Consider the following 26592-nt stretch of genomic DNA (forward strand, 5'->3'; position numbering starts at 1 on the left):
TCTTGCAGGCAGACCCACAATCCTGAGGTGTTCTGGTGCCATGCCAAGGTGCAGGGCATGTGTGGAGCGATGGCTGAGTTGGCACAGGTTTTGTGGCCTTTGAGCATCTTGTTCCCAGTCAGCATGGATGACTCCCATGCCATGTCATGTTTGCTTATATGGGTGGCAACGAATGGGAAGCAGAGGAGGTTGGTATTTCACAACTGGCTTCCCTCCTGTGAACTGGGAAGGATTGTTGTGTGTCTCCATCGAGTGAATAAACTGGTGCGACTGAGGTCAACTGGGAGAGCTGGAGTGAGGGAAGGAAAGAGAAAGAGGTGGAAAGAAGGAGGGAGGGAGGTGTGCCCCTTGCAACCTTGTGCCAACTCCTTCTATTGGTAGCTTCCCAGTGTGAAGAAGTCACCCACTAGTCAACAACCAGCACTGTCTTCTTGGATGGTTCCAAGGTAGGCTTGCAGAGATTTGTTGTATGTAGTGTTGTGCTGCAGAGATTTGTTCTTGCACGCTTAAAATGGTGAAGGGTCTGGAAACCATGAAGCCCTATGAGGAGAGACTGAGGGAGCTGGGGATGTTTAGCATGGAGAAAAGAAGGTTAAGAGGTGATATGATGATAGCCCTGTTTAAATAGTTGGTGGGGTGTCATAGTAGTACAAAACGCAGCAGCCAGATTGGTCACGAAATTTGACTATATAACACCTATTTTGAAAGATCTTCTTTGGCTACCCATTAGCTTCCAAGCGCAATACAAGCGCAATATAAAGCCCTACATGGCTCAGGCCCAAGTTACTTAAAGGAACGCGTCTCCCTATATAGTCCGCCTCACACTCTCAGAACTTCTGGGAAAAATCTGTTGAAGGCACATCCAACTGGATTGGTTTCAACCTTTCAAACAACTTTTACTTCGGTGGCTCCTAAACAATGGAATAACCTTCTGGAAGAGATGGGTCTTATTACCTCCTTGGAGGCTTTCAAGAGGGCAGTTAAGACGGATCTCTTCCGGCAAGCCTATCCAGCCAATCTCTTGTAAGGATTTCACCCCACTCTTCTATTTAGGATGTATTGTTTTTAAACTGTTTTTAATGATAAATATTGTTTGTTTTATACTTGTATATTGCTGTTATTGTTTGGTTGTAATCCTGCCTCAATCCAACTGGGAGAAGGGGGAAAATACAAATGAAATTTTATTATTTTATTTATTATATTGAGGATGGAGCAAGCTTGTTTTCTGCTGCTCCACAGAACAGGATCCGGAACAATGGATGCAAGGTGCAGGAAAAGATAAGATTATCCCACTTGGGCTAAAACGTTCCCCAGTGCGTTCTCACGGGGGCAAGTGCAGAGCATGATGGGAACCCAATGGGGCCCAGAACACTAATTTACTGCATGGCGGAATGCCGCTGCTGCCGCCGAGTGTTCCCACTGGGTTCCCATCAGGTTCCAGGGGACACCATTTCTGGGAATGCTTTGAAACCGTCCCCAGAAATCGTGTCTCCTGGAGCCTGATGGGAATGCTTGGCGTCGGCGTTCCACCATGCAGTAAACTAGCGTTCTGGGACCCATCGGGTTCCCATCACACTCCGTGCTCACCCCCGTGAGAACGCACTGGGGAACGTTTTAACCCCAGTGCGATAATCTTCAGATTCCACTCAACATTAGGAGGACCTTCCTGAAAGTAAGGGCTGTTCGACAGTAGAACACACTCCTTCCTCAGAGTCTGGTGGTCTTTAAACAAAAGTGAATGGCCATTTGTCAGGGATGCTTTGATTTTGAGTCCCTGCATGGCATCTATTGATGCAGCCCAAAATAAAGACCTTTCCATTTTTCATTCCAATATTTCATTCCTGGAAGCCAGTCTTCATCAACTGTTTTTAGAAATTTATTATTCAGCGAAGAGGTAAGTTTGCCCAGTTCTAGCATTTAAGCAGGGGAGAGTGGACAAAGTACATTGAAGAGATGTGTGGGGCCCCAGGGCTGTTTTTGAAACTCTTGACCCTTCATTTTCTCTGGGAACAGCATTTCACATATTAAATAGGTTGCAAAGTTCATGTGCACTGTATACACTGCAAAATCCCCTTGGTTTTTGAAAGGAGAAGTGTACTTTGGCCATTTCTGGTCTTTCTTACTTTCCTTCTTTGTCAGTCTCTGCCACCTCCAGAAAGTACCAGCAGAAGATATTTGGCTCCAGACTCAACTCAGTTGAATACTCCTGTTTTAAATACTCTATTGAGTACTAAAATACTAGGTTGTTGTTTGTTATGCCCCTTCAAGCTGACTCTGGAGGAATAATGTTGTTTGACTCCTCTTTGAATGCTGTAGCTCCATTCTAGGGAATCTTGGGATTTGCAGTTTTGCAAGGTCTCTGGAATTCTCTGCCAAAGAGTGTTGGTGCCTCACAAAAGTACAACTCAAAAACATGTCATGCCAGACTGATCTTATCTCCTTTTTTGGATAAAATTATCAGCTTGGTAGATGAAGGGAATGTTGTGGATGTAGCATATCTTGATTTCAGTAAGGCCTTTGACACAGTCCCCCACAATATTCTGGCAAGCAAGCTAGTAAAATGTAGATTAGTGCTTTGATTGAGTATTCCTGCATGGCAGAATGGGATTGGACATGACGACCCTTGAAGTCTCTTCCAACTCTATGAATCTAATAATAATAATAATAATTTGTTTTATTTATATACCGCTATTCCAAAGATCATAGCGGTGAACAGCAAGTAAGCTAATGAGCAAGTAAGCTAATTTGCCCCCAACAGTCTGGGTACTCATTTTAGCTCCCTCCTCGGAAGGATGCAAGCCTGAGTCGAGCTTGGGCCCTTTTGCTGGTCTTGAACTCGCAACCTTGTGGTTTCGAGTGAATTGCTGCAGTACAGTGGTACCCCGGGATACGAATGCGCCGCCTTACGAAATTTCCGGGTTACGAAAAAAATCCATTGAAAAAAACTGTTCCGGGTTACGAAGGTTATTTCGGGTTACGAAAAAATTTTTTGGTGCTTTTTGGCGCTTTTTCGCACGAAATCGCGGCTTTCGCTATTAGCGCCTATGGGCTTTTCGGCTAGCGAAAGTTTTCGGGTTACGAAAGCGGCGGCGGAATGAATTATTTTCGTAACCCGGGGTACCACTGTACAGGCATTTACCCACTGCGCCACCAGGGCTAAGATTCTACAATTCCCAGAATTCTATGGCATTGAGCCATGGCAGTTATAGCTGTCTCAGATGGTATCATTTCTGTAGTGACTATCCAGCCAAAGAGACCAGAGCCCTGTCAAGGGGCCCTATATAGGCTGAGCATCCCTTAATCTGGAGATCCAAAACCTCCAAAAGCCAAAACTTTTTGCCACCAGCTGCCTGCTTCTGCCTTCAAGGCAGCAGCTGCAGTGCTCCTGGCTGAGACTAACGATAGGATTTCGATCAAGGATGCAACCGTTCACATGGGGTGGACTGCAAATCCCAGCAGTCCCTGGCCAGTATAGCCATGGGTATAGAATGCTGGGAGCTGCAGTGCAACAATATCTGGAGGGCCACAAGATTTTTCATCCATGCTTTCATGCTGTCTTGGTGTTTGTGTGTGTCAAAACTCCTCGCCCTCCCCTTTATATCTAACATCTTCACATCATCTTGCCACTGCAGGATCTGACCCCATGGACCCCAATCCAAACAGCAGGTTCAGCATGCCGGAAATCATCCGGAAGAAGCGGGATGGAGAGAAACTGAATCATGAGGAAATCCGCTACTTTGTGAAAGCTCTAACCCGGGGAGAGTTGCAAGATGGGCAAATCGGTGAGGAAGGCAAAGGATCCACAACTGAGTGGAAATGCGATGGGATGGGAAAAAGCCAAAAGCCTAAGTCCTAAGATCAGGAGCAGTTGGGATGGAAAGTATATCCTCCAATTGTCCCAAAATAACAACAACAACAATTTCTTACCAGCCTTTCCCCATGGATCTAGGCAGGGGACCACAACAATTAACAGACACACCACATCAATTTAAACACACCAGTTAAAGCACACATCAGTTTAAAAGGACAAGATATGCTCATACTAAAACAATCCACATTTAAAATCCATCAGTTAAAATCCAGAGTTTAAAAGCCGTCCGGGTAAGCCTGCCGGAAGAGGCTGGTTTTCAATGCTGTTTTTCAATGTATTCAGTGTATTCAGCATTTCTGGCAGGTCATTCCACAGTTTTGGGGTGGCTAAAGAAAAGGTCCTCTGGCTGACAGTTGCCAACCTAGTCCTGGCTGGACCGGAGTGTCTGGGGCGGATTATATGGAATATGGCAAGGATGCCGCAAGAGTTCACATGTGCATCCCTTCAGTGCTCCTGGCATGGCCATGGCAGCGCTCCTGAAGTCAGCAATGAGGGACCAAGCATTGATCATGTGTCTGGGCACCTCATTCTGACTTCAGAGCAAGGAGCTCACCATGGCTGTGGCCACACTGGGCAGCACAGCAGGACACATTTTAAACAGCTGACCAGTGTCAGAAAAGAGGGCTCTAGATCTTCCAGGAAAATCTGGAGCTAACAGGCAGAGTTTTAACTATGTTTTAAGAGGTGTATACCTTAGGTTTGGCACTAAATGGAACTGTTCATGCCAGACTCATTGGTCCCTGCATCATCTGGACTCCCTGTCAAGAGTACAGTGGGAGACTGATGTATTTGGCCCATGCAGTCAGGGCCTAGGACTCTGGAGACCATGGTCTGAATCCCTGCTTGGCAATGGAAACCCACTGATTCACATTGGGTAAGTCACATTCCCTCAGCCTTGGAGGAAAGTAAAAGCAACCCCCCACCCCCGAATAAATATTGCCAAGAAAACTCCATGATAGGGTCACCATAAGTCAGAAATGATTGAAGACACCCAACGACTTGAAGGATAGGTATGTGGCTGCAATCCTATGCACTTGTTTTTGGTCTCTCCCCAAGGTTTTTCAAAGCATCCAACCATGGTTGCAGACAACCTGTTGACCAACCAGGATCCAACAGTTTGGATAGCTCATTTAGAGGTCAATGTAAAACAGGGAGGGGGGGGGTAGGCTGGATGGCCAGAGGTTGGATGGCCATCTGTCGAGGGTGCTTTGATTCTATATTCCTGCATGGCATGGGGTTGGACTTGATGGCCCTTAAGATCTCTTCCTTGAGTCTCCTTGGAGGTCTTTAAACAGAGGCTGGATGGCCATCTGTCAGGGATGCTTTGATTTGGATTTCCTGCATGGCAGAATGGGGTTGGACTGGATCAGGGCCCTTGTGGTCTCTTCCAACTCTATGATTCTATGATTCTATGATTCTAACCCTAGGGACCTTATCACATGGGAAAAATCAAGGGAAAATCAGGGGTTTAAACAGCGATTATTCCATAAAAAACGCAATATCGCAATTAAAATTTTCACACGACAATTCTAGTAAACAGGCAATAAACAGCAACAAATCATTTCCCTGTGAATGATTTGTTGCCGTTTATTGCCTGTTTAATAGCGACATCATGTGGAAATTTTAATTGCGGCATCACGTTTTGCATGGGATAATTGCTGTTTAACCCCCAAATATTGCCTGATGTCCACCATGTGATAAGATCCTATGATTCTATGATAACCCCAGTAACAGGTGAGCTGCCAGCTGCCATGAGGCAGACCTGAGATAGGGCTAGTTGTCCATGTGTTGCCTCCTTTGAATCTGAGATTGAAAAAGTTTCATTTTTGGACTACAGCTCCCAGAATCCAACACATGGGATGTGTGTGGTCATTTTTGTTCCCTGCTGGTTCAAATGGAGGGCGAGGTTATGTTAGATGTTCAAGTTCATCTTATTAATTTCCCATACTCTGTGCATTAGTGTAGAGACATGGGTCTGCCCCACTAGCTGCCTCCGTAAAGATTTTTCCTCTCACCCACCGTGATCCCCATTCAGTGAACCCCTTCTTTCTAGGAGCGATACTGATGGCCATCCGGCTGAAAGGCATGGATCCAGAGGAGACGCTGGTGCTGACCCAGGAGATGGCTACCTCGGGGAAGGTCCTTGAGTGGCCAGAGAAATGGCGGGGGCTCCTGGTGGACAAGCACTCCACGGGGGGAGTGGGAGATAAAGTCAGCTTGCCCTTGGCTCCAGCTTTGGCTGCGTGCGGCTGCAAGGTGAGCGCCAAATGCTTCCAAGTTTTCCAATTCCAGGCCTATATTAAAGAGGGACTCATCAAACTGGCTCCTTTCCTGCTTTGCAGAGGGCAAGCCTCAAGATAAGGCAGGCTGTCCAAGGAGCCTTTCCCTTGGCACTTGAACCACAGTTTGGGAAAGTTACTTGTCTGGACTACACCTCCCAGAATCCCCCAGCCAGCAGGATGAAGTAGAAAACTAGGACTTAACCCCAGGAAGGAGAAATGTAATATCAATGGGTATAATGCATTTAGGTCCTCTGGGGGACATTGGCTTCAACTGGCCAGAAGTGAACTGGCAACTGTCCTTTGGAGGACATTTTTGTTAGCTGCCCCAAAAATGTGGAATGACTTGCCAGGAGAGATTCAACAGCAAAATATGTGGTCTGAATTTAAAACAGTATTAAAGATCTATCTCTTCCAGAAGGCCCACCCTGTCGATTTAAAGCTATGAATTTAAATTCGTTTATCTTTAATTTTATGTTGGACGAATTTAATGTGTTGTAAGTTTATATGTTTTAATTTAATGTGTGTAAATGGTTCTGTGTTGTACCCTGAGACTCAGCATGGTGTTGTGGTCTGAATGTTGGACTACGACTCTGGAGACCAGGGTTTGATTCCTCGCTCGGCAATGGAAACCCACTGGCTGGCATGGGCTGAGTCACACACTCCCAGCCCCAGAAAACTTTGTGATAGGTTCCCTTTAGGGTTGCCATACGTTTAAACGACTTGAAGGCACACAACAACAACAACAATTTTGTACCCTGCCTCAAACCTTAGGAAGAGGTAGATAAGAAATCATCATCATAATCACCAACACCATGACCACTACCACCTCCTTAACACATACAGAACCCCCCCCCCACTGCTACAACTGGCTGGAAATACAAAATCCATTGTCTAGAAGCCTAAGGGATTTATATAAGAGGAGCTACAAGAAATTAAAAGGTATCAATAAATCCCTTCTAAGTATACAAAACAGGAAATGGGGTGGAGTATCAATTTGCTGATCAGGTTTTGCATTAAGGAGTTTAAATTTCTCCCTGTGGCTGTCTCAGATGGGGAAAAGTGCCAGATGTTTCAGTGAGTCCACAGCCTGTGAAAAGTTACTCTGCGCTTCCTCATGCTGGTCAGGCAATTCTTCAGGCTGCTGGGCAAGAAAGTTACTTTTCCAAGACTAGAATCTGTTTTGGTCCCAAGGTCTTCCTCTGTCCAGGAATAATGCTCTCTGTTCTGCTTAATGGCTTCTGCTGATCAATGTTCCTTCCTGATAGCCAAGCAGCAGACTTTCCTTTTTCTGTTGCGCAGGTGCCCATGATCAGCGGGCGAGGTCTGGGACACACGGGGGGTACGCTGGACAAGCTGGAGTCCATCCCTGGTTTCAGCGTCTCCCAAAGCCCAGAACAGGTGAGATGCTCGGTGTGGCTGTGATGGAGTCAATGGGCCCTTTATAGCAATAGAAATAGCAAGTAGCAATAGCAAGGACATTTCTATATTGCTTATCAGTGCACTTAAGCACTCCCTAAGTGGTTTACAAAGTGTAAGCTAATTACCCCCAACAAGCTGGGGATTCATTTTAGCAAACTCCTTGGAAGGATGCAAGCCTGAGTCGAGCTTGAGTCCTTTTGCTGGTACTGAACTCACAACTTTATGGTTTGTGAGTGAGTGGCTGCAGTACAGGCATTGAACCACTGCGCCACCAGGGCTCTTTAACACTACAGAAGTGGAGCTGCATCTCAACATGGAGGCACACAGGAAAAAGAGTCTCCCTGGTACAACTCACAGATGTCTCCTTAGGAAAATAGTGACGGGTGATTGTGTATCAACCGAGTCTACTCCTAATTTAGCCTGAACTTTGAAGAAGTAATAGTGCTACTCTATTCTGCTTTGGTCAGACCTCACCTAGAATCCTGTGTCCAGTTCTGGGCACCACAAACGGATGTGGACAAGCTGGAGCATGTCCAGAGGAGGGTGACTAAAATGGTGAAGGGTCTAGAAACCCTATGAGGAGTGACTTAGGGAGCTGGGGATGTTTAGCCTGGAGAAGAAAAGGTTAAGGGGTGACATGACGGCCGTGTTTAAATATTTGAAGGGATGTCATATTGGGGATGGAGCAAGCTTGTTTTCTGCTGCTCCAGAGAATAGAGGATAGGACACGAAGCAATGGAAGCAAGCAACAAGAAAAGAGATTCTATGTCAACATTAGGAGGAACTTCCTGACAGTAAGAGCTGTTTGAGAGTGGAAGACACTGCCTTAAAAGGTGATGGAGTCTCCTTCTTTGGAGGTTTTTCAACAGAGTCTGTCACAGGGAGTGCTTGGATTGTATGTTCCTGCATGGCAAAGTGGGGTGCTGTAAATTTACACAGCGCTGTACATACAATCTTTTAGTCAGACGGTGCCCTGCCCTCAGGCTTACAATCTAAGAAGACACGACACAAAAGGAGAAGGGAGTGGTGGTGGGGAATGGGATCAGGTCCAGCAGTTCTTCTCCACCTCCGAGGCCTGGACCAAGGCAGATGGACTGGAGGAAGGGCTTGGCTTCTTAATGGATGGTTAAAAGGAGGCTTCCTGGGTCAGAGAGGGGCTCACCTCTGGGAACGCTTCTCTAAACAATATAGTCTTTAACTCAGTTGTGAAACTGGGTAGAGAAGTGATGCGGTGTGCATGTGGGGGAAGAAGGTTCCAGGAGTAAGGGGCAGCAAGCGAGAAGGGATGAATTTGGGAGGGGGCAGTGGTAGTCCTAGACTGTGACAGGAGACCTTGACTACCAGAGCGGAGGGTGCGAGTAGGAATGTAAGGAGAAAGAAGGTCAGATAAGTAAGGAGGGGCCAACCCATGGAGGGCTTTGAAAGTCAATAATAAAAGCTATAGGGATGGAATTGTACGGGTTAGTCTCTACTAGAGTAGATGCATTCAGTTTGTAAACTCAAAGAAGCCAGGGGAACTTGGTGGTCTCTTCCAACTATAGGAGTCTAGGATTTTATAATGCCAATATCCTCATTTATTGTCCCTGAACAGGTTCAACACCAGATGGAATCAATACGTTTAAAATTCATTCTAAAAGAACAGATCCACCACCCCACTTGCAATGCTCCTCTACTTAGCTGACTTTTTACCTCCATGCTGTCCTACTTCAGGAAGCAATGCCACCATGTCCTTCCACTGCCCAGACAAAGCTCTGTTCCTTTGTCTGGGCAGTGGAAGGACATGGTGGCATTGCTTCCTGGAGTAGGACAGCATGGAGGTAAAAAGTTACCTAAGTAGAGGGCCTTGTTCCTTGTTTCACTGCAGATGAAGATGATCTTGGAGAAGGTTGGCTGCTGCATTGTAGAGCAGAGCCAGGAGCTGGTCCCAGCAGACAAGATCCTCTATGCTCTGAGAGATGTCACAGCCACGGTGGACAGCTTGCCTCTCTCCACAGGTACGGCTTCCATGACAATCCTGGTACAAAGCAGAGTCCATCTTGTAAAATCCTTCTGATAAAGTGATGGGCAACTTCAAGAGGTCCATGTGCCAATTTTCTGCCTTCCAGGGGCCACTGAAAAAATGACCAAAATTGAAAAAAGAAACCCCAGATAGGACGTTGCTAGATATCCACTTACTATTTTCTTTTTCTTTTTTTTTAAATTAATATTTATTGAATTATTTACAACATCAAAAGGGCAATACCAAAACATTTCCAAATTCTTACTCCAGTATTTCTTAACCCTCCCCTCCCCCACCCACCCCCTCACTTTCTATTTCACTTACTGCTTATTTATTAGCTATAAAATCTCTATTTCTCAAAAATCTATCATCCTTACTTCCTTATCTCATCTTCTTTCATTCTATTTTGCTTAAATCCTAAGTTTATACAATAATTATCTCTTTATCTATAATACTACACAGCAACGGTATTACTCCTTATTACCTTATTTAACCTTTCCCTTTTGAAACAATTCTCTTATTCTCGACCAAGTTAAATTATCTTCTTCTCTCATTTCATCTTTTAATTTCAAAGTTATGGTATCCATTTCTATGATTTCTAAACACTTTCCTAACCAATCCTCCACTTTCGGCACTTCCTTATTTCTCCAGACTTTGGCAATTGTTATTCTGGCAGCGGTGATTAAATATAATAGTGGTTTCAATTTTGGTCTTAAATCCTTGTTTTCTACTATGTTTAAAAGACAGAGCTCCGGGACCAGAGGGAATTCCAATTGTAAAATTATTTCAATTTTCTTGTGTACTTCTCTCCAGAATTTTTTTATCAGAGGACAACTCCAACACATGTGGAAAAAACTTCCTGTAGTTCGTTCACATTTCCAACATTTTCCTTTATCATTCTTGTATATTTTTGCTAATCTGTTCGGTGTCATATACCATCTGTGCATCATTTTGTAGAAATTTTCTTTTAGATCCATACACAACGTAAATTTTAAATCCTGTCCCCAAGCTCTTTTCCATGCCTCGTACTGTATGTTCTTCCCTATATTCTGTGCCCATACAATCATACAATGCTTAATTTGTTCTTGTTCCAATTCAAGTCTCAAAATTAGATTATAGAAATTTGTTATTTTTTTCTTATCCTTATCCATCCATATGACATCCAATTCTGTCTTCTTTAACGTTATACCTGCATTTGTTCTGTCTGCTTTATATTTTTCCGTTAATTGGTAATATAAGTACCAATCTATTTTAATTCCCTCTTTTAGCATTTCTTCCCTAGATTTCATTATAATTTTCCCTCCATTATCTTTACATAATCTTTATATTTTAGCCAATCTCTTCCCTCAATTCTGCGATATCCACTTACTATTTTCAAAAACATGTATTTCTTGATGATCAACAGGGGAAAAGGGATGCAATAATAGTAATAATAATAACAACAATAAGTATTATCATAACAATACTTACATAACAACAATAAAATCAATCAAATACTATTTAAATCATTAATCAATCTCATTATCAGATGAATCATTGCTCTTGGATGCTTCCAGGGACCCTTTCACACTGCAGAAATATTGCACTGTGATACCACTTGGATATTCATGGCAACATCCCATGGAATCCTGGGGTTTGTAGTTGGAGGTGGCACTAGAATGGCTATCTGGCTGAGAATTGAAAATGTCTCCCTAAAGCTGGATGGGGAAGAAAGTGGATAGAAGGAAAAGCAAGTCCTTTGAGAGGTGGCTCTAGAGGAGTTTATACAGATACCATATAAGACTGCTTAAAAGTCTAATAAATGGGTCCCTGAGTGAATCAGGACTGAGTTCTTCCTAGAAGCTAAGATGATTGAAGTGAGGCTGTCATGTTTTGGCCATATCCTGAGAAGACAGGACTCCCTAGAAAAGACAATAATGGTTGCATAAGTAGAAGACAGTAGAAAAAGAAGAAGACCACATTGCAAATGGAGAGACTCCATCAAGGAAGCCACAATAAAACTGCCCTGAGTCTGCAATAGCAGACTAAGCCCTGTTTACTAGCTTCCAAGATCAGACAGAATCTGCTTTAGGGTATTAAGAGAGAGAGGGCCCAAATTAGTTTGCAAAGAGGTCTTTCCTCTTGGCTTCTGTGGGACTTGCTTGTTGGGGAATGGGCAGGGGATATATTTCCAGCCCTACAGGAAAAGATGGGCTTTTCTGGGGCTGTTCTCCAGGCATTTATTCATATCAAGGCGAGGCGTATCATCTGCGCATTTACCTGTTTCATGGGTTGCAGGTTCCATCCTGGGGAAGAAGGTGGCTGAGAATCTCACTGCCTTAGTGCTGGATGTGAAGATTGGAAGCGGTGCCTTCTACCGCACCCTGGAAAGTGCCCAGCAGTTGGCAGAGAGTCTGGTGAGATAACAAAGCAATTCTATGCTGCACTGGCCAAACACTGAAGTTTCAGATGAAGGGAAGCTCCAATCCCACCTGGAACATCGTGTCCAGTTCTAGGCAACAGAACTTTGATTTTGCTTGGGTCAAACCTCACTTGGAGTCATGAGTCCATAGTTCATGAGCAACACTCTCAACCTGGAATGTGCCCAGGGTAAGATGACCGAGAAAGCAAAAGATCAAGAAATGAAAATCTTAAGGGGAAATGTTCAGAGAGCTGGGTATGTTTAGCTATGGCCTTATCGCATGAGAAAATAAATCTGAAATGGAACAGGAGAGTACCAACTTTCTCCATGCTTAATAATAATAATAATAATAATAATAAAATATTTATTTATATCCCGCCTTTCCGCAGATCAAGGCGGCTTACAGTATAAAATGCAACAGTACAATAAAACCAACAAGGAAATTACAGTTAAAATAACAAGCACAGATTAAAATAACAATGTCCAGCTAGCTCGAGATAACAAAACAATAACAGTGGGGGGGGGGGGGAGGCAGCATTGGGGACAGTTAGGGGAAAGTCTGTTGGAATAAAAAGGTTTTTGACCCCTTTTTAAACTGGTCAAGGGAGGTGGCCGAGCGGAGCTCGCCGGGAAGCGAGTTCAAGAGCTGAGGGGCCGAGGTGGAAATGGCCCTCTGCGTTGTTATAACATATTTCACATCTGGAACTCTCAGTAATTGCTTCCCGGCAGATCTGAGTGTGTGAAGCGGATTGTATGGAGAGAGGCGGTCCTCCAAGTACCCTGGGCCCAAGCCATTTAGGGCTTCTCTGCATAATGTCCTAAAACAAAGAAGCCATGGGCTTGAGTTAGCAAGACCTGAGCAGGGCAGTTAATAAAGGATCTTTGGGAAGTCTCATGCAATCCTAGAGATGAAAGAGATCCAAAGGTCATCCAGTTCAACCATGCAGAAAGACACAACCCAAGCCATCCAGAAGTGGACACAAGATTCCAGATGAGGTCTGACCAAAGCAGAATAGAGTAACACGATTACTTCCCTCTATGGAGAAGCAAGAGGAGACCCGCCTTGTTACATCCTTAGAAATCTTTAAGAAGGCGGTAAAGAGTAGACAGAACTCTTCTGCTGCACTTATCCTCCTGACCTCCTATGAAGACCATTAGTATGGAACCAGACCAGCTGAACTGTGATTGATTGATGTTAATGTTTTTAAGTTCTTATGTTTTTTGCTTTTATGTTTTTATTTTTTAACTGTGGTTTTAATGGTGCAGTGACTAGTGATGCAATAATGTAATTGTAATTTTAACCTTGCTGTGATCCCGTTTGATCCATTGGGAGAGGCAGGAAGATAGAAGAAATAATAATAATAATAAGGCAAGGTAAACTTGATGACATTTAAGGAGCCCAAGGTGCTGAACATGTCTGGGAAGCTGGGGTTCAGCAAAGTGGATAGCTCCTTGAAAGTTAATATTCAGAATGAAATCACTGTCTCATTTATTATGGACACCACCAGCCAATGTTATCCTGTGATCTGTGTCTTCCCCACTCCTAGCTCCAGGTCCCAAGTGCTTCAACCTCCCTAGTGGGAAGTGAAGCATCAGCAGGCTGCTCTTGCCACGCTCCAAGCACAAATATTCTGCCTAAAGTTCCCTCTCTGTCTTGCAGGTCTCAGTCGGGACCCAGCTGGGAATAAACACCATTGCAGTCTTCAGCAAGATGGACAGCCCCTTGGGACATCGGGTGGGCAATTCCTTGGAGGTGCTAGAATCCTTGGAGTGCTTGGAAGGACGAGGCCCCCAGGACCTCCGTGAGCTGGTGACCACCTTAGGTGAGCCCAGGGGAGACCCCGAGTAACACTAGGTAGACATGCATGCGTGCCTCTGCATGTGGGGGCATGTGCTCTCTGCTCTTTGGAGGAAGACTGCTGGGTTAGAAGCATCCCAGGCCCTGAGGAACCTAGGGAGGACCTCTTATGTCATAAGCGGAGGCTCATAGTGAGCTCCCTAGGGATGTTATTAAGTGGGAGATCTTAACCATCATCCAAACTTGCACAGAAGATATAATTCAGATGTGTTGAATAAATGAAGAAAATACAGAATCATAGAGTTGGAAGAGACCACAAAGTCCATCCAGTCCAACCCCATTCTGTCATGCAGGAACTCACAATCAAAGCATCTCTGACATATGCCCATCCAGCCTCTCTTTGAAAACTTCCAAAGAAGGAGAATCCACCACAAACTTTCTCCTAATGTTGAGGTGGAATCTCTTTTCTTGTAGCTTGCATCCATCGTCATGTTCTCTGGAGCAACAGAAAACAAGCTTGCTCCCTCCTCAATATGACACCCCTTAAAATACTTAAACAGGGCTATCATGTCACCTCTTAACTTTCTCTCCTCCAGGCTAAACATATCCAGCTGTCTAAGTCCATCTCTCCATTTCCCCCTCTCACTTTGCAGGAGGAACCTTGTTGTGGCAGTGTGGGAGAGTCCCCTCTGTGTCCGAGGGCACTGCCCACATTGCAGGAGCGTTGGACCATGGTTCTGCCTTGGGTGCCTTCCAGGGCATGCTGCAAGCCCAAGGGGTGGCACCCCATGTGGCCCAGGCCCTGTGTAATGGGACAGAGGAGCAGAGGCTGCAGGTGCTGGGAAAGGCTCAGGTCCAGGAGGAGCTGGTAACTGAGGGTGACGGTAAGAAGGGCAATGGGATGGGCCATGTGGGAGACCCTCTGGAAAGAGCATGGAAGAACACTAGAACCATAGAGTCCCTATACTGGAATAAAGTTAGGATATAAGACAATAAAAAAATAATTGGCCAAAGCAGAATAGAGTGGGACTATTACTTCCCTTGATCTAGACACTATACTTCTATTGATGCAGCCTAGAGTCGCATTGCCTTTTTTAGCTGCTGCAGGGTCTTCTACTGTTGAATAGCGCTTGCCATCAGAAAGCTCTTGCTAATGTTGAGGTGGAATCTCTTTTCCTGTAGCTTGCATCCATTGCTCTATGGAGCTCTATGTCCTTATCTCTGGAGCATCAGAAAACAAGCTTGCTCCATCCTCAAATATTCAAACAGGGCTATCATATCACCACTTAACTTTCTCTTCTACAGGCTAAACATACCCAGTTCCCTAAGACTCTCCTAAAATCAGATTGGCCTTTTTAGCTGCCACATCACAGTTGACTCATGTTCAACTTGTGGTCTACTTGGACTCCTAGATCCCTTTCACACATATAAGTCTCCTTAAGACAGGTGTCCCCCATAATCCTATACCTGTGCATTTAATTTTTTCTACCTAAGTGCAGTACCTTACATTTCTCCTTATTCAAATTCATTTTCTTAGCTTTGACCCAGCTTTCTTATCCATTCAGGTCATTTTGAATTTTGATCCTGTCCTCTGGGGTATTAGTTACTCCTCCTAATTTGGTCTCATCTGCAAATTTTCCTCCAAGTCATTGATAAAGATGTTGAATAGCAAACTGGACCCAGGACAGAACTCTGTGGCACCCCACTGGCCACTTCTCTCCAGGATGAAGAAGAGGAGCCATTACTGAGCACACTTTGGGTTTGGGTTTAGTCCTAAAATCCAGAGTGGACTCACCACTCCAAAGAAGTGGATTCCACTGGCCAACATCTTCTAACCTTCACACTAAAATCCAGAGTAGATTCCCTGCCTCCCCTTCCAGTATGGAAATCACTCTCTGGTTCTGGAGACCTAGCATGGGAGTTTATCCCACAAAGAAGACTGGGAGTTTATCCTTTGAATATTCTGGAAAAATCATGTAATTATGTGAAATGATTTCACATGACGTTGCACAAAATCTGCCATTAAAATGGTCAAAAAGAAGCATTAACACACATCTTTTTACTTTCAGGATTTTGGTGACAATGCATTTCTGACATCACTATATTTGTGCTGTTGCGTATGCTAATCATTTGCGCAATTACATTTTCGCTTTATTTGCAGGATGCTTTAAATGTGCTTTAATCTCTCTTTAATGCCGAAATTAGCCCCAATGCTCTTCCCCATCGTTTCCACTTTCTTGTTCTTCCCATCCCATTCCAAGGCTTGGCATTGTGCTCCAGGAATAGCTCTTCAGGACCAGTCCTCTCCCAGTGGGGGAACTTTCTCAGGGCAGAATGTGTTGCAATCCTCTATTGGGGGAAGATACGAGGTGGGAGTCATCGTGCCCCTTTGCAACAGCCCAAGAGGTTCTTGCCTGCCCCAGTTATGTCCAGGTGCACTCAAACATCCTCCTGTGCTTTCTCCGCAGGGACAGTCCAGCAGATCCTTGCTTTGCCCATCGCTCAAGTGCTGCATGCTCTGGGGGCTGGACGCACCCAGGAGGGCCAACGGATCAACCTCCGGGTTGGAGCTGAGCTTCTGGTCTCTGTGGGGCAGCGGGTGAGGAAAGGTAAGAGCCAAAGTGCCAAAGATGCCAAATCTAGAACACCAGCTTTGCTCCTAAGTCTAAATTGTTCATACTGGGGCCTTCTCAGTGGTTGCTCCCAGGCTTTGGAACTCAGGAACCAGCGAGGTTAGGATGATGTCCTCCTTGTTGTCCTTTCATTATCAATTGCAAACTTCTCTGTGTTGACTTTTTTGGAAATGGGCTTTTAATGGCATTTGCTGCCTTTTTTTGTCTTCTAATGGATTTGTTTTAAGAGTTTTAATTATACACAGTCGGACCTCAATATCTACGTTGCATCCATTTTGCATCCATGGGTTCAGCTAACCACAGTTTTGATATGATTTTTGTTATTTCAGATAAGGGATGACATTTTAGATGTGCCATTGTATATTATGGGACTTGAGCATCCAGGGGTTTGGGTATTTACAGGTGATCCTGGAACCAAACCCCAATGGATACCAAGGGCCCACTGTAGTAGTAGTTACAGTAATAACACCCCACTGTATATAACAGGAGTTCAGCATCAGTGGATTTTGGTATCCATAGGGGGTCCTGAAACCAAACCCTAGCAGAAACCAAGCCTACTGTACAACAACTACTACTACTACTACTAATACACCATTTTATTTAATAAACTTGAACATCTATGGATTTTGGTATCCATAGAGGGTCCTGGAACCAAACCCCAGCAGATTCCAAGGGCCTACTGTAATAACAACAACAACAACAACAATAACAATAACAACCACAACAACACACCATTTTATTTAATGAACTTGAGCATCCATGGTGTGTGTGTGTGTGTGTGTGTGTGTGTCCTGGAACCAAACCCCAGTGGATACCAAATGTCCAGTATGTGTGGTTTAATTATCTTTTAAAAATAACTTTTTAAATGTTTTTACTTTTCTCTTTTTGGAAATGTTTTAACTGCATTTGTTTCAAATCTGGTGAGCTGCCTTAAGTCCCCGTAATGGGGTAAAGATGCAATAAAACTGAATTAATAACTAATACTAGTAGTAACTCTAATTCTCTTCTGGGAAGTTGAGACTGTAGGTCTGTAGGATGTAGCTATGAGACTAGACTCTGACAGCATCCACATAAACTGAGGAAGGTCTGATACTTCAACGTGAGCCTCCAAACCCATTTGTCCCAATCTATCCAGAAGTCTGCTTGTTAAAAATGTGCAGATGAAGACAAAATGTGCAATTGGGGGAAATGTGTATCCTGAATCAGAGCTGTAAGGGGCAAAAAGTTTGTTACAGCTCTGATAGCCAATTACCTGTCATGTAAGAATCCATAGCTAAAACATCACTGCAAAGTGTCCATCCATGCGTAGTTCCATAGGATTAGTAAAACAACCAAGGACAATCATGGCATGAAACCAATAGCTAGCTTTCAAGTGCCCCAGGTCCAAGCAGTTAAATAGCTTTATTCTCTGCTTGCTAGATATTTCTGTAGCTGTTTTGAAACCAAACCCTTCTGTTCCAAAGCTTTCCTGGCACAATCTGGAATAGAGGACAAGCTTATCAAATTTGCAGATGACACCAATTTAGGAAGACTAGCTAATATCCCAGAAAAGAGGACTGACCTGAATAGATTAGAAAGGTGGACCACAGCTAACAAAATGAAATTCAACACAAAGAAATGTAAGGTACTGCACTTAGGATAGAGAAATGAAATGCACAAATGTAGGATGGGAGACACTTGGCTTAACAAGACTCCATGTGAAAGGGATCTGGGAGTCCTAGTGGACCACAAGTTGAACATCAGTCAACAGTGTGATGCAGCAGCAGCTAAAAAGGCAAATGCGATTTTAGGCTGCATCAATAGAAGTATAGTGTCTAGATCAAGGGAAGTAATAGTGTCATTCTATTCTGCCTTGATCAGGCCTCAGCTGGAATAATCCTGTGTCTTGTTCTGGGCAAAACAATTCAAACAGGATGTTGAGAAACTGGAGTGTGTTCAAAGGAGGGTCTGGAAACCATGTCCTATGAAGAGCAACTTAGGAAGCTGGCTATGTTTAGCCTGGAGAAGAGAAGGTTAAGAGGTGATATGATAGCCCTGTTTAAATATTTGAAGGAGTGTCACATTAAGGAGGGAGCAAGCTTGTTTTCTGCTGCTCCAGAGACAAGGACACAGATGCAAGATACAGATTGTATGCCATTGGCAGGTTTTATTTTTGTTGACTTGATCATTTTTAGAGCTGTGTACATTTACAGCGCTTTAGAAATAAACTATAATAATAATACCATAAATAATAAAAAGAGATTCCACCTAAACATTAGGAAGAACGTCCTGACAGTATTTGACAGTGGAAGACGCTGCCTCAGAAGTTGGTGGAGTCTCCTTCTTTGGAGGTTTTTAAGCAGAGGCTGGGTGGACATCTCTCACAGAGGATGCTTTGATTGTGAGTTCCTGCATGGCAAAATGGGTTGGTCTGGATGGCCCTTGGCGCCTCTTCCAAGTCTATGATTCTGATTTATCTCATGGGTTAACCAGGTGCCTTTCTTCCAGGAACTCCATGGATCCGGATCCATTACGAGATCCCAGCATTGAGTGACATCAACCGACGGACCCTGCAAGGTGCCATCATCCTGAAGGACGTGGAGCCCTTTGTTCCTGGCCTGAAGGTGGTCAAGACGCTTTCCCCTTCAAAACCCTGAGGAGTCAGAGGGACGGTGGGGAAGGGAAGGGGTCCTGAAAAACTGCAGGGTTTGAAAGACGTAATGGAGAGAAGCCCAAGACTCAGCTCTTATGGACTGAATCATAGAACTGGAAGGGACCACAAAGGGAAATCCGTCTCTTTCTGCCATGCAGGAAGATGCCATCCAAGCACTCCTACATCCAGCCTCTGTTTAAAAACTTCCAAGAAGGAGACTCCATCAGAGTCCAAGGCAGCATCTTTGACTCTCAAACAGCTCTTACTGTCAGGAACCTCTTCCTAAGAAGAGATCAAATTAGTCTGGCATGACTTGCTCTGGAGAAATCCATGTCGCCTTTTGTGATTATGGCAATCCCTTCAAAATGTTCACAGACTCTCTGCTTAATGATCTGCTCTAGAGTCTTTCCTAGTCTTCATGTCAGATTATACTTGAGGACCTTCTACCACACATTTTCACACATTGTTGAAATTCATTTTATTAGTTTTGGCCTAACTCTCTAATCTATTAAGGTCATTTTGAATTTTGACCCTGTCCTCTTGAGTATTAGCTACTCCTCCTAATTTGGTCTCATCTGCAAATTTGACAAACATGTCCTCTATTCCTTAATCCAAGTCATTGACAAAGATGTTGAATAGCAAACTGGTCTCAGGACAGAACCCCGCTGGGCACCCGACTGGTCACTTCTCTCCAGAATGAAAAGGAGGAGCCATGGTTGAGCATCCTTTGGGTTCGATTGGTCAGCCAATTCTAAATCCATTTAACGGTTGCATTGTCTGATCCACATTTTACAAGCTTCTTTGCAAGAATGTCATGGGAAACCTTGTCAAAGGCCTTACTGAAATCAAGATATACTATATCCACAGCATGCCCTTCATCTACCAAGCTGGTCATGTGAATTTTTGGTTATGGTGCAGCAGTCTGAGTGTTAAACTATGAGTCTAGAGACTAGGATTCGAATCCTGGCTCGGCCATGAAACCCACCGGGTGACCTTGGGCAAGTGACACTGTCTCAGCCTCAGAGGAAGGCAATCGCAAACCTCCTCTGAACAAATCTTACCAAGAAAACCTCATAATAGGTTCGCCTTAGGGTTGCCATAAGTCAGAAACCACAACAACAACAAATGCCTACTAGTAATTTTAATAGGATTATTTAGTTATCTAGTTGTAACTGTCATGGTAGAATAATGTATTTTTTCCCTTTTCCCCCATTACAATATGGATTGGGCTGTTTTGTGTATTTAGGCTGCATCTGCACTGCAGAACTAATGCACTTTGACACCACTTTAACTGCCATGACTCCCAGCTATGGAATATTGGGACTTGTCATTTTGCAAGAGTTTTAATTCCATAGCACTGAGCCATGGCAGTTAAAACAGTATCAAACTGCATTATATCTGCAGTACAGATGGAGCCTTAGTTAGCGTTAAGTGTCCCAGTGTTTTAGCATTACGTATTCATTTTACTTTAGTTGAATTGCATGTGTGGATGTGTTCTGCTTTATTTGTCTACTTTTTGTTTTCTCATCTTCTTTATATTTTATTTCCTTTCTGAATGCTTATGGTTTTGGTTGTGCAATTTTTGTGTGTTAAAATTAATAAATCTATCATTCCCAAGAGATGGAATTCAATGCTGTCTCATTAAAAACCTATGCATTCCCCAGTTTTATGCATCAAGGTATTACAAACCCAGAAGTTGCCTGTGGCTGCATCTGCACTGCAGAAACAATCCAGTCTGAAACCACTTTAACGGCCATGGCTCCATGCTATGGAATGCTGGGATTTGCAGCTTGTTGTGACACCGGGATGGAGAAGGCTAAATATCTCACAAAACTACAAATCTCATAATTCCATGAAATGGAAGTACAGGACTTAAAGCAGTGTCAAACTGCATTATTTGTCCAGTGCAGATGACACCTCATTGTGCCAAAACACACTGCAAAAATAATCCAGTTTGAAACGGCTTTAACTGCCCTGGCTCAATGCTTGGAATTGTAGTTTTGCGTGATATTTAGCATTCGCTATTAGACAACTCTGGTGCCATGACAAACGAGAGTTCCCAGGATTCCCTAGCATTGAGCCAGGGCAGTTAAAGTGGTCTCAAATTGGATTATTTCTGCAGTATATTTGGACCAATCTCACTGCTTTTGTGACCCAGCATGATGCAGTGGTTTGAGTGCTGGACTATGACTCTGGAGACAGGGTTCAAATTCCAGCTCGGTCATGAAAGTCCTTGGGTGACCTTTGGAAAGTCACTCTCTCTCAGCCTCAATGGAAGGCAATGGCAAACCTCATCTGAACAAATCTTGCCAAGAAAAACCCTTAGGGTTACTATAAGTTGGAAACAACTTGAAGACATACAGCATATTAGGGCTTCTGAAAGCTTCTAAGAACAGCAAGGCACCATTTAAGTATTTTTGTACCCTTTATTAACAAACAAAAACCCACATTTTGGGGGAGGGGGGGATCCAGAACTCTGCCACTTTCAGGCTCTGTTTGTTTGGATCTTAAAAGCCCCCATATGGTCCAGAAAACGTGGTCCTTGGTATGGATGCAGCTGGCCAGCCAGGTTTTAGTGGGACTTTCTCCAAAATGCATGCATTTGTAAGTCTGCAGCTGAGTCTCCCTTATCTGAAATTCCAAAATGCAATACTCTTGTCCCTCCATATTTGCAGTTTCGGCTTTTGCGTATTTGAATATTCACGGATTTTATTAATATCTTCTCTCTAGGAATATCTAGGTCCTCCAGTGCAACTCAATGGTCAACTTTAACCAAAAGTTGCACCGAAGGACCTAGAGGTTCCTAGGGAGAACACTCCGCTAGGCATTTGTGGCTCCTCCAGTGCAATTCTATGGTCAATGTTTGGCCAAAGAGTTGCACTGGAGGACCTAGAAATTCCCAGAGAGGTGTTCTCTCAGGTAAAAACCTAGTGTTTTTGTTATTTGTGGTTTTCCCACATTGACAGGGGTCCTATGCCCCTAACCCCAACGAATGGGGAGGGATGAGTGTATAATCCAAAATCCAAACTTGTCCATGTGGGTGGCTGAGAGAGTGATGTCTTTGCTTTCTGAGGATTCAGCGTTCACAAACTATGCTTCATACACAACAGTATTGCAAATATTATGCATAAAATGACCTTCAGGCTATGTATACAAGGTGCCTATGAAATCTAAATGAATTTCATGTTTCCACCTGGGTCCCAGAATAAGAAAGGTATCTCATTCTGAATATGCCAATATTCCAAACTCTTGTCCCAAGCATTTTGAAGAAGGGAGACTCAACCTGCATCTGAACGGATGTGGATCCAGGCCAGCTTTACTTAGCAACTCTAAGGAACAGACAGGGCAGTGGCTTCACCATTTAGTAGCATCAGGATGCTGAGATGTTTTGAATAGTAAGGATTGTGTTATTCATATATTATCATTTATTTATATAGTGCTTCGATGTATATGGTGCTTTACAACAGAATAACACATTTATAAGTCCCTCAATATAAAATACTAACATGCAATACTAAAAATTTTATAGTAAGATACAATAGTAAATTACTACAGTGCCAAAAAAGAAAAAAAAGAAAAAAGGAAGCTACATACAGAAACACAAAATACAGAATAAAACAGATAATCTGTTACTGTCCAAATAAATAAATAGTGGGCCCATCTTCCACCAGCCTTGTCTCGCCTGCAGCCTTTCAGTGTTACCGAAGGGTGCGTCTACATTGTCGAAATAATGCAGATTGACACCACTTTAACTGCCATGACTCCATCCTACAGAATCCTGAGGTTTGTCATTTGGTGATGCGTCTTCAGTTTCCTCTTCTGCTGAATTATCCATACAGCTGAGAGCGAGATTTGTTAACAATCAGACCAGTCTATAAGGCTAAAGACATTGCAAAACTGCAAATGCCAGGATTCCATAAGACAGAGCTGCACCACACAAAATATACACTTGTCACAATGAGAGAAACACATTGGGTGAAAAAGGATTAAATACTCGACGAACTATGTATCCTCTAAAAGAAAATTTCATTAAAATGCAATTTGGGTGGCATTTAGCCCCATATACTTTAGCAGAAATGAATAGAAATTCAAAGAATATTCTTATTTATTTTCTTAACCTAGTCCTTCAAGCAACAAAATAAATTGATAAATGTGTAGTGAATAAATTGATGTGTAAGTAATAAATGAATAATAAGTGTTCTTGCCTTTTAACTTCCATTATTTTTAATGTAATTATATATATATATATATATATATATATAGCCAATGTTAACTGTTTTAAAATTGTATTGTAATGCTTTTTAAATCTGCGAGCCGTTATGAGTCCCTTTGGGGAGAAAGTTGGCACATAAATGAAATAAATAAATAGTAAACAACAAATGATAGTAAATAATAAATAGATCCCCCAATAGTTTTAGTTTGGAGGGATCTCTCTTTATTGGCATGCTAAGTATCTGGGGATGCCTTGCTTTATTGGAAAAGACCGTTAAGGTTTTGCAAAATGCATTTTTCTACATAAAATGGAACCTTTGCAGAGTTCCAATAAAACTTTACAGTAAAAATATAAAACAAAATATAAAAATTAAAAATAACCGCCCCAAAAACAGTCTCTTGCTGAAGAAGAATCCAGTGCAGCTTTGGAAGCTTGCAAGATGCATTTCCTGCCACAAATGCGAGCTTTCCAGCAGGCTTGCTTCCTCTCTTCCAGGGAGGAAAGGGTTAACCCCCCCTCCCCCCTCCCTCCCTGCAGCCAGCCCCTGCAGTTCTCCCCGGGAAACCCCGTGGCAAGGCCATGCCTCCTCCCTGCCTCCTCCTCCTCCTCCTCCTCCTTCCCTGGGCCTTGGCCGTTGGCCTGTTCCAAAGGGAGGCAGGCGGGGGGGGGAGATGGCTGCTTTGCCCCAAGGGAGCTGGCTCCAAGGGCAGAGCAGCTGGGCAAATTCCTGCCATGATGCCAGTCCCTCTCTCTTGTTGGAGGGAGACCTGGGCCTTTGGGGGGCTTTGAGGAGAGGAGCCCCTTCCCTTCCAGACGCCCCTATTTTGGGCGCCCACTTGGTCTGGCCCTTGCTCTTGGCTGGCTGACTGTTGCTGCCAAAGCCAGTTGCCTTGCCATTTGCACTGGGGCTTTCCAGGGGAAGGAGGCTGGGCTCCTTGCTTAGCAGGAGCCCTCCTCCTCGCCTTTTGCTCAGTCTGGGTTCCAGGCTTGGGACTTTTAGGGAAATGGAGGCAGAGCAACGACACCTTGTTAGAAAAGCACTATTGGGATCATGGCAATGAAGTTGGCTCTTTTGCCCAGTTGGGAAAGAAAGGGCTTTGGTTTGGGGCTCCCATTTCAGACTTCCCTTTTTGGGAAACATATATTGATTGGTTTGAATTTATACCCATTTTTTCTTCTTTTTCCTTATCCTTTAAGAAAGGGAGAAGAAGGTGCATCATTGCCTAGGCTTTGGCCCAAAGGGCTTTTTGTGGGGGCAGCTATTTGAAGCCCCTTCTCTGGTGAAGAGAAGAAAACGTTTTAGATGTTTTGAGCAATTAGTAGTTTATACTCCTTTTTTCTACTTGAAAGGGCAGGATTCCTGCCTATTCCTTTGGGAAAAGGAGGGGAAAGTGAATGATGACACATCTGGGTACATTGCTGGTTTATAATCCACCTTTTAATAATGTGGGGCAACCATTTTGAGGCCCCTTTCTTTGATTCCACATGTTTGATAGCATTTTAAAAACCTTTCTGATAGGATTGTTTTTAATGAATAATGCAAAACAATAACTTTGATATACTTTCCACAGAATTATGCCCTATTTTTTCTCCTGAAAAGGCAGGATTTCTGTTCCTGCATTTGCTATTTTTGTCCCTGTGTTGGAAATGGGCAGCCATTCTCAGCCCCTCTTTTTGGCTGTTCGTCTTTGGTGGCCTAAAACCCATTTTATTTTGTTTATTTATTGAATATATACCTCATTCTCCCCAGGATTTCTGCCTTTACCTTAGCAGGTTTTTGTTTCTAAATTATTAGTAGTATTAGTACTTTTCCATGGGTTGAGGAGGAGAGCAACAAATGAATATAAGTGCACAATACCAGTTGAAAAAGGCCAGTACGACAACACAATAAAACAACATACTTAGTGTTTATAATTTGTAGTTCCCAGTTTAAAAGATATGCTGCCTTTTCTCATAATGATCGTGAAGTTATTTATTTTTGGCAAAGGTGATGGTACAGCCAGGAGAAACAGCCCTGTTTTGGGGAAAGCTGGCCAAAAGCAAAGGGTGGAAGTTACACATCTCTCCCCTTGTTTTTGTGAGGCATTTCAGCAATAAGTCTGAGTCTGAGGGTCGAATAGGACCGCCATTTTGAGAGTTGGGAAGAAGAAGAAGGGGCCCACATTTTGAAACGTCCTTTTATTCTTGCTTGGTCAAGAGGCAAAATACTTCTATGTGGGATTTCTGTTTACTACCATTCTGTAGGAATAAGCAAGACAAATATTTCAGTTCTTTAGGGCTGAATGGTCCTCTCTTTCTACAGATCATGTTTTTTGTTTTAAAATGGAGAGGACGTAAATTTCTTTTTTGGGGTTCTATAACTAGGAAACCACTGTTTGGCCCCCGTATTTTTACTCTTATTATTTATTTTGTGTTATTTACTACAAGGGGAGATGAGTCCTCATTTTGCCACACAGCTGAGGGGGGGAAATCTGTTGGTTGCACTTCTATTGCTTTTGATGGGTTGCGCAAAAAGGCCCCATGGCCAGGGAGGGCATAGCTCCAAAATCCACAAAGTTATGGAAGAAGGCTTATGTTTATGCTTATCAATTGCCAGCCACCTCAGAAAAAGAAATTAACTTGGTGGAACAGCAAAGCTTCAGAATTGTTTACTTCAAAATTTTGAGATTTCTTATGCCCCTTTTCATGTTTATGAGCTTATTAACCATAAAACCACCTCAGAAAAAGAAATTAACTTGGTGGAACAGCAAAGCTTCAGAATTGTTTACTTCAAAATTTTGAGATTTCTTATGCCCCTTTTCATGTTTATGAGCTTATTAACCATAAAACCACCTCAGAAAAAGAAATTAACTTGGTGGAACAGCAAAGCTTCAGAATTGTTTACTTCAAAATTTTGCGATTTCTTATGCCCCTTTTCATGTTTATGAGCTTATTAACCATAAAACCACCTCAGTAAAAGAAATCTAACTTGGTGGAATAGCGAAGCTTCAGAATTGTTTAATTCACTTCAAAATTTTGAGATTTCTTACGCCCCTTTTCATGTTTATGAGTTTATTAACCATAAAACCACCTCAGAAAAAGAAATCTAACTTTGTGGAACAGCGAAGCTTCAGAATTGTTTAATTGACTTCAAAATTTTGAGATTTCTTATGTCCCTTTTCATGTTTATGAGTTTATTAACCATAAAACCACCTCAGGAAAAGAAATCTAACTTGGTGGAATAGCGAAGTTTCAGAATTGTTTAATTGACTTCAAAATTTTGAGATTTCTTATGTCCCTTTTCATGTTTATGAGTTTATTAACCATAAAACCACCTCAGGAAAAGAAATCTAACTTGGTGGAAT

General features: G+C 43.2%; 1 protein-coding gene across 1 annotated transcript; it reads left to right on the forward strand.

Moving 5' to 3' along the window:
• Positions 1-417: 417 nt before the first annotated feature.
• Positions 418-20654, forward strand: LOC149311522 (thymidine phosphorylase-like). The gene is made up of 10 exons (XM_089526635.1): positions 418-446; positions 3633-3782; positions 5925-6127; positions 7453-7551; positions 9437-9566; positions 11849-11967; positions 13633-13795; positions 14424-14654; positions 16239-16379; positions 18891-20654. Exons 2-10 carry the CDS (start codon positions 3644-3646, stop codon positions 19037-19039), a joined length of 1374 nt encoding a protein of 457 aa, XP_089382761.1. The 5' UTR covers positions 418-446; positions 3633-3643; the 3' UTR covers positions 19040-20654.
• Positions 20655-26592: the final 5938 nt, after the last annotated feature.

This window comes from Sceloporus occidentalis, unplaced genomic scaffold (assembly GCF_023333645.1).
Source record: "Sceloporus occidentalis isolate IW3139 unplaced genomic scaffold, rSceOcc1.0.p SCAF_5, whole genome shotgun sequence".
Lineage (NCBI taxonomy): Eukaryota > Metazoa > Chordata > Lepidosauria > Squamata > Phrynosomatidae > Sceloporus > Sceloporus occidentalis.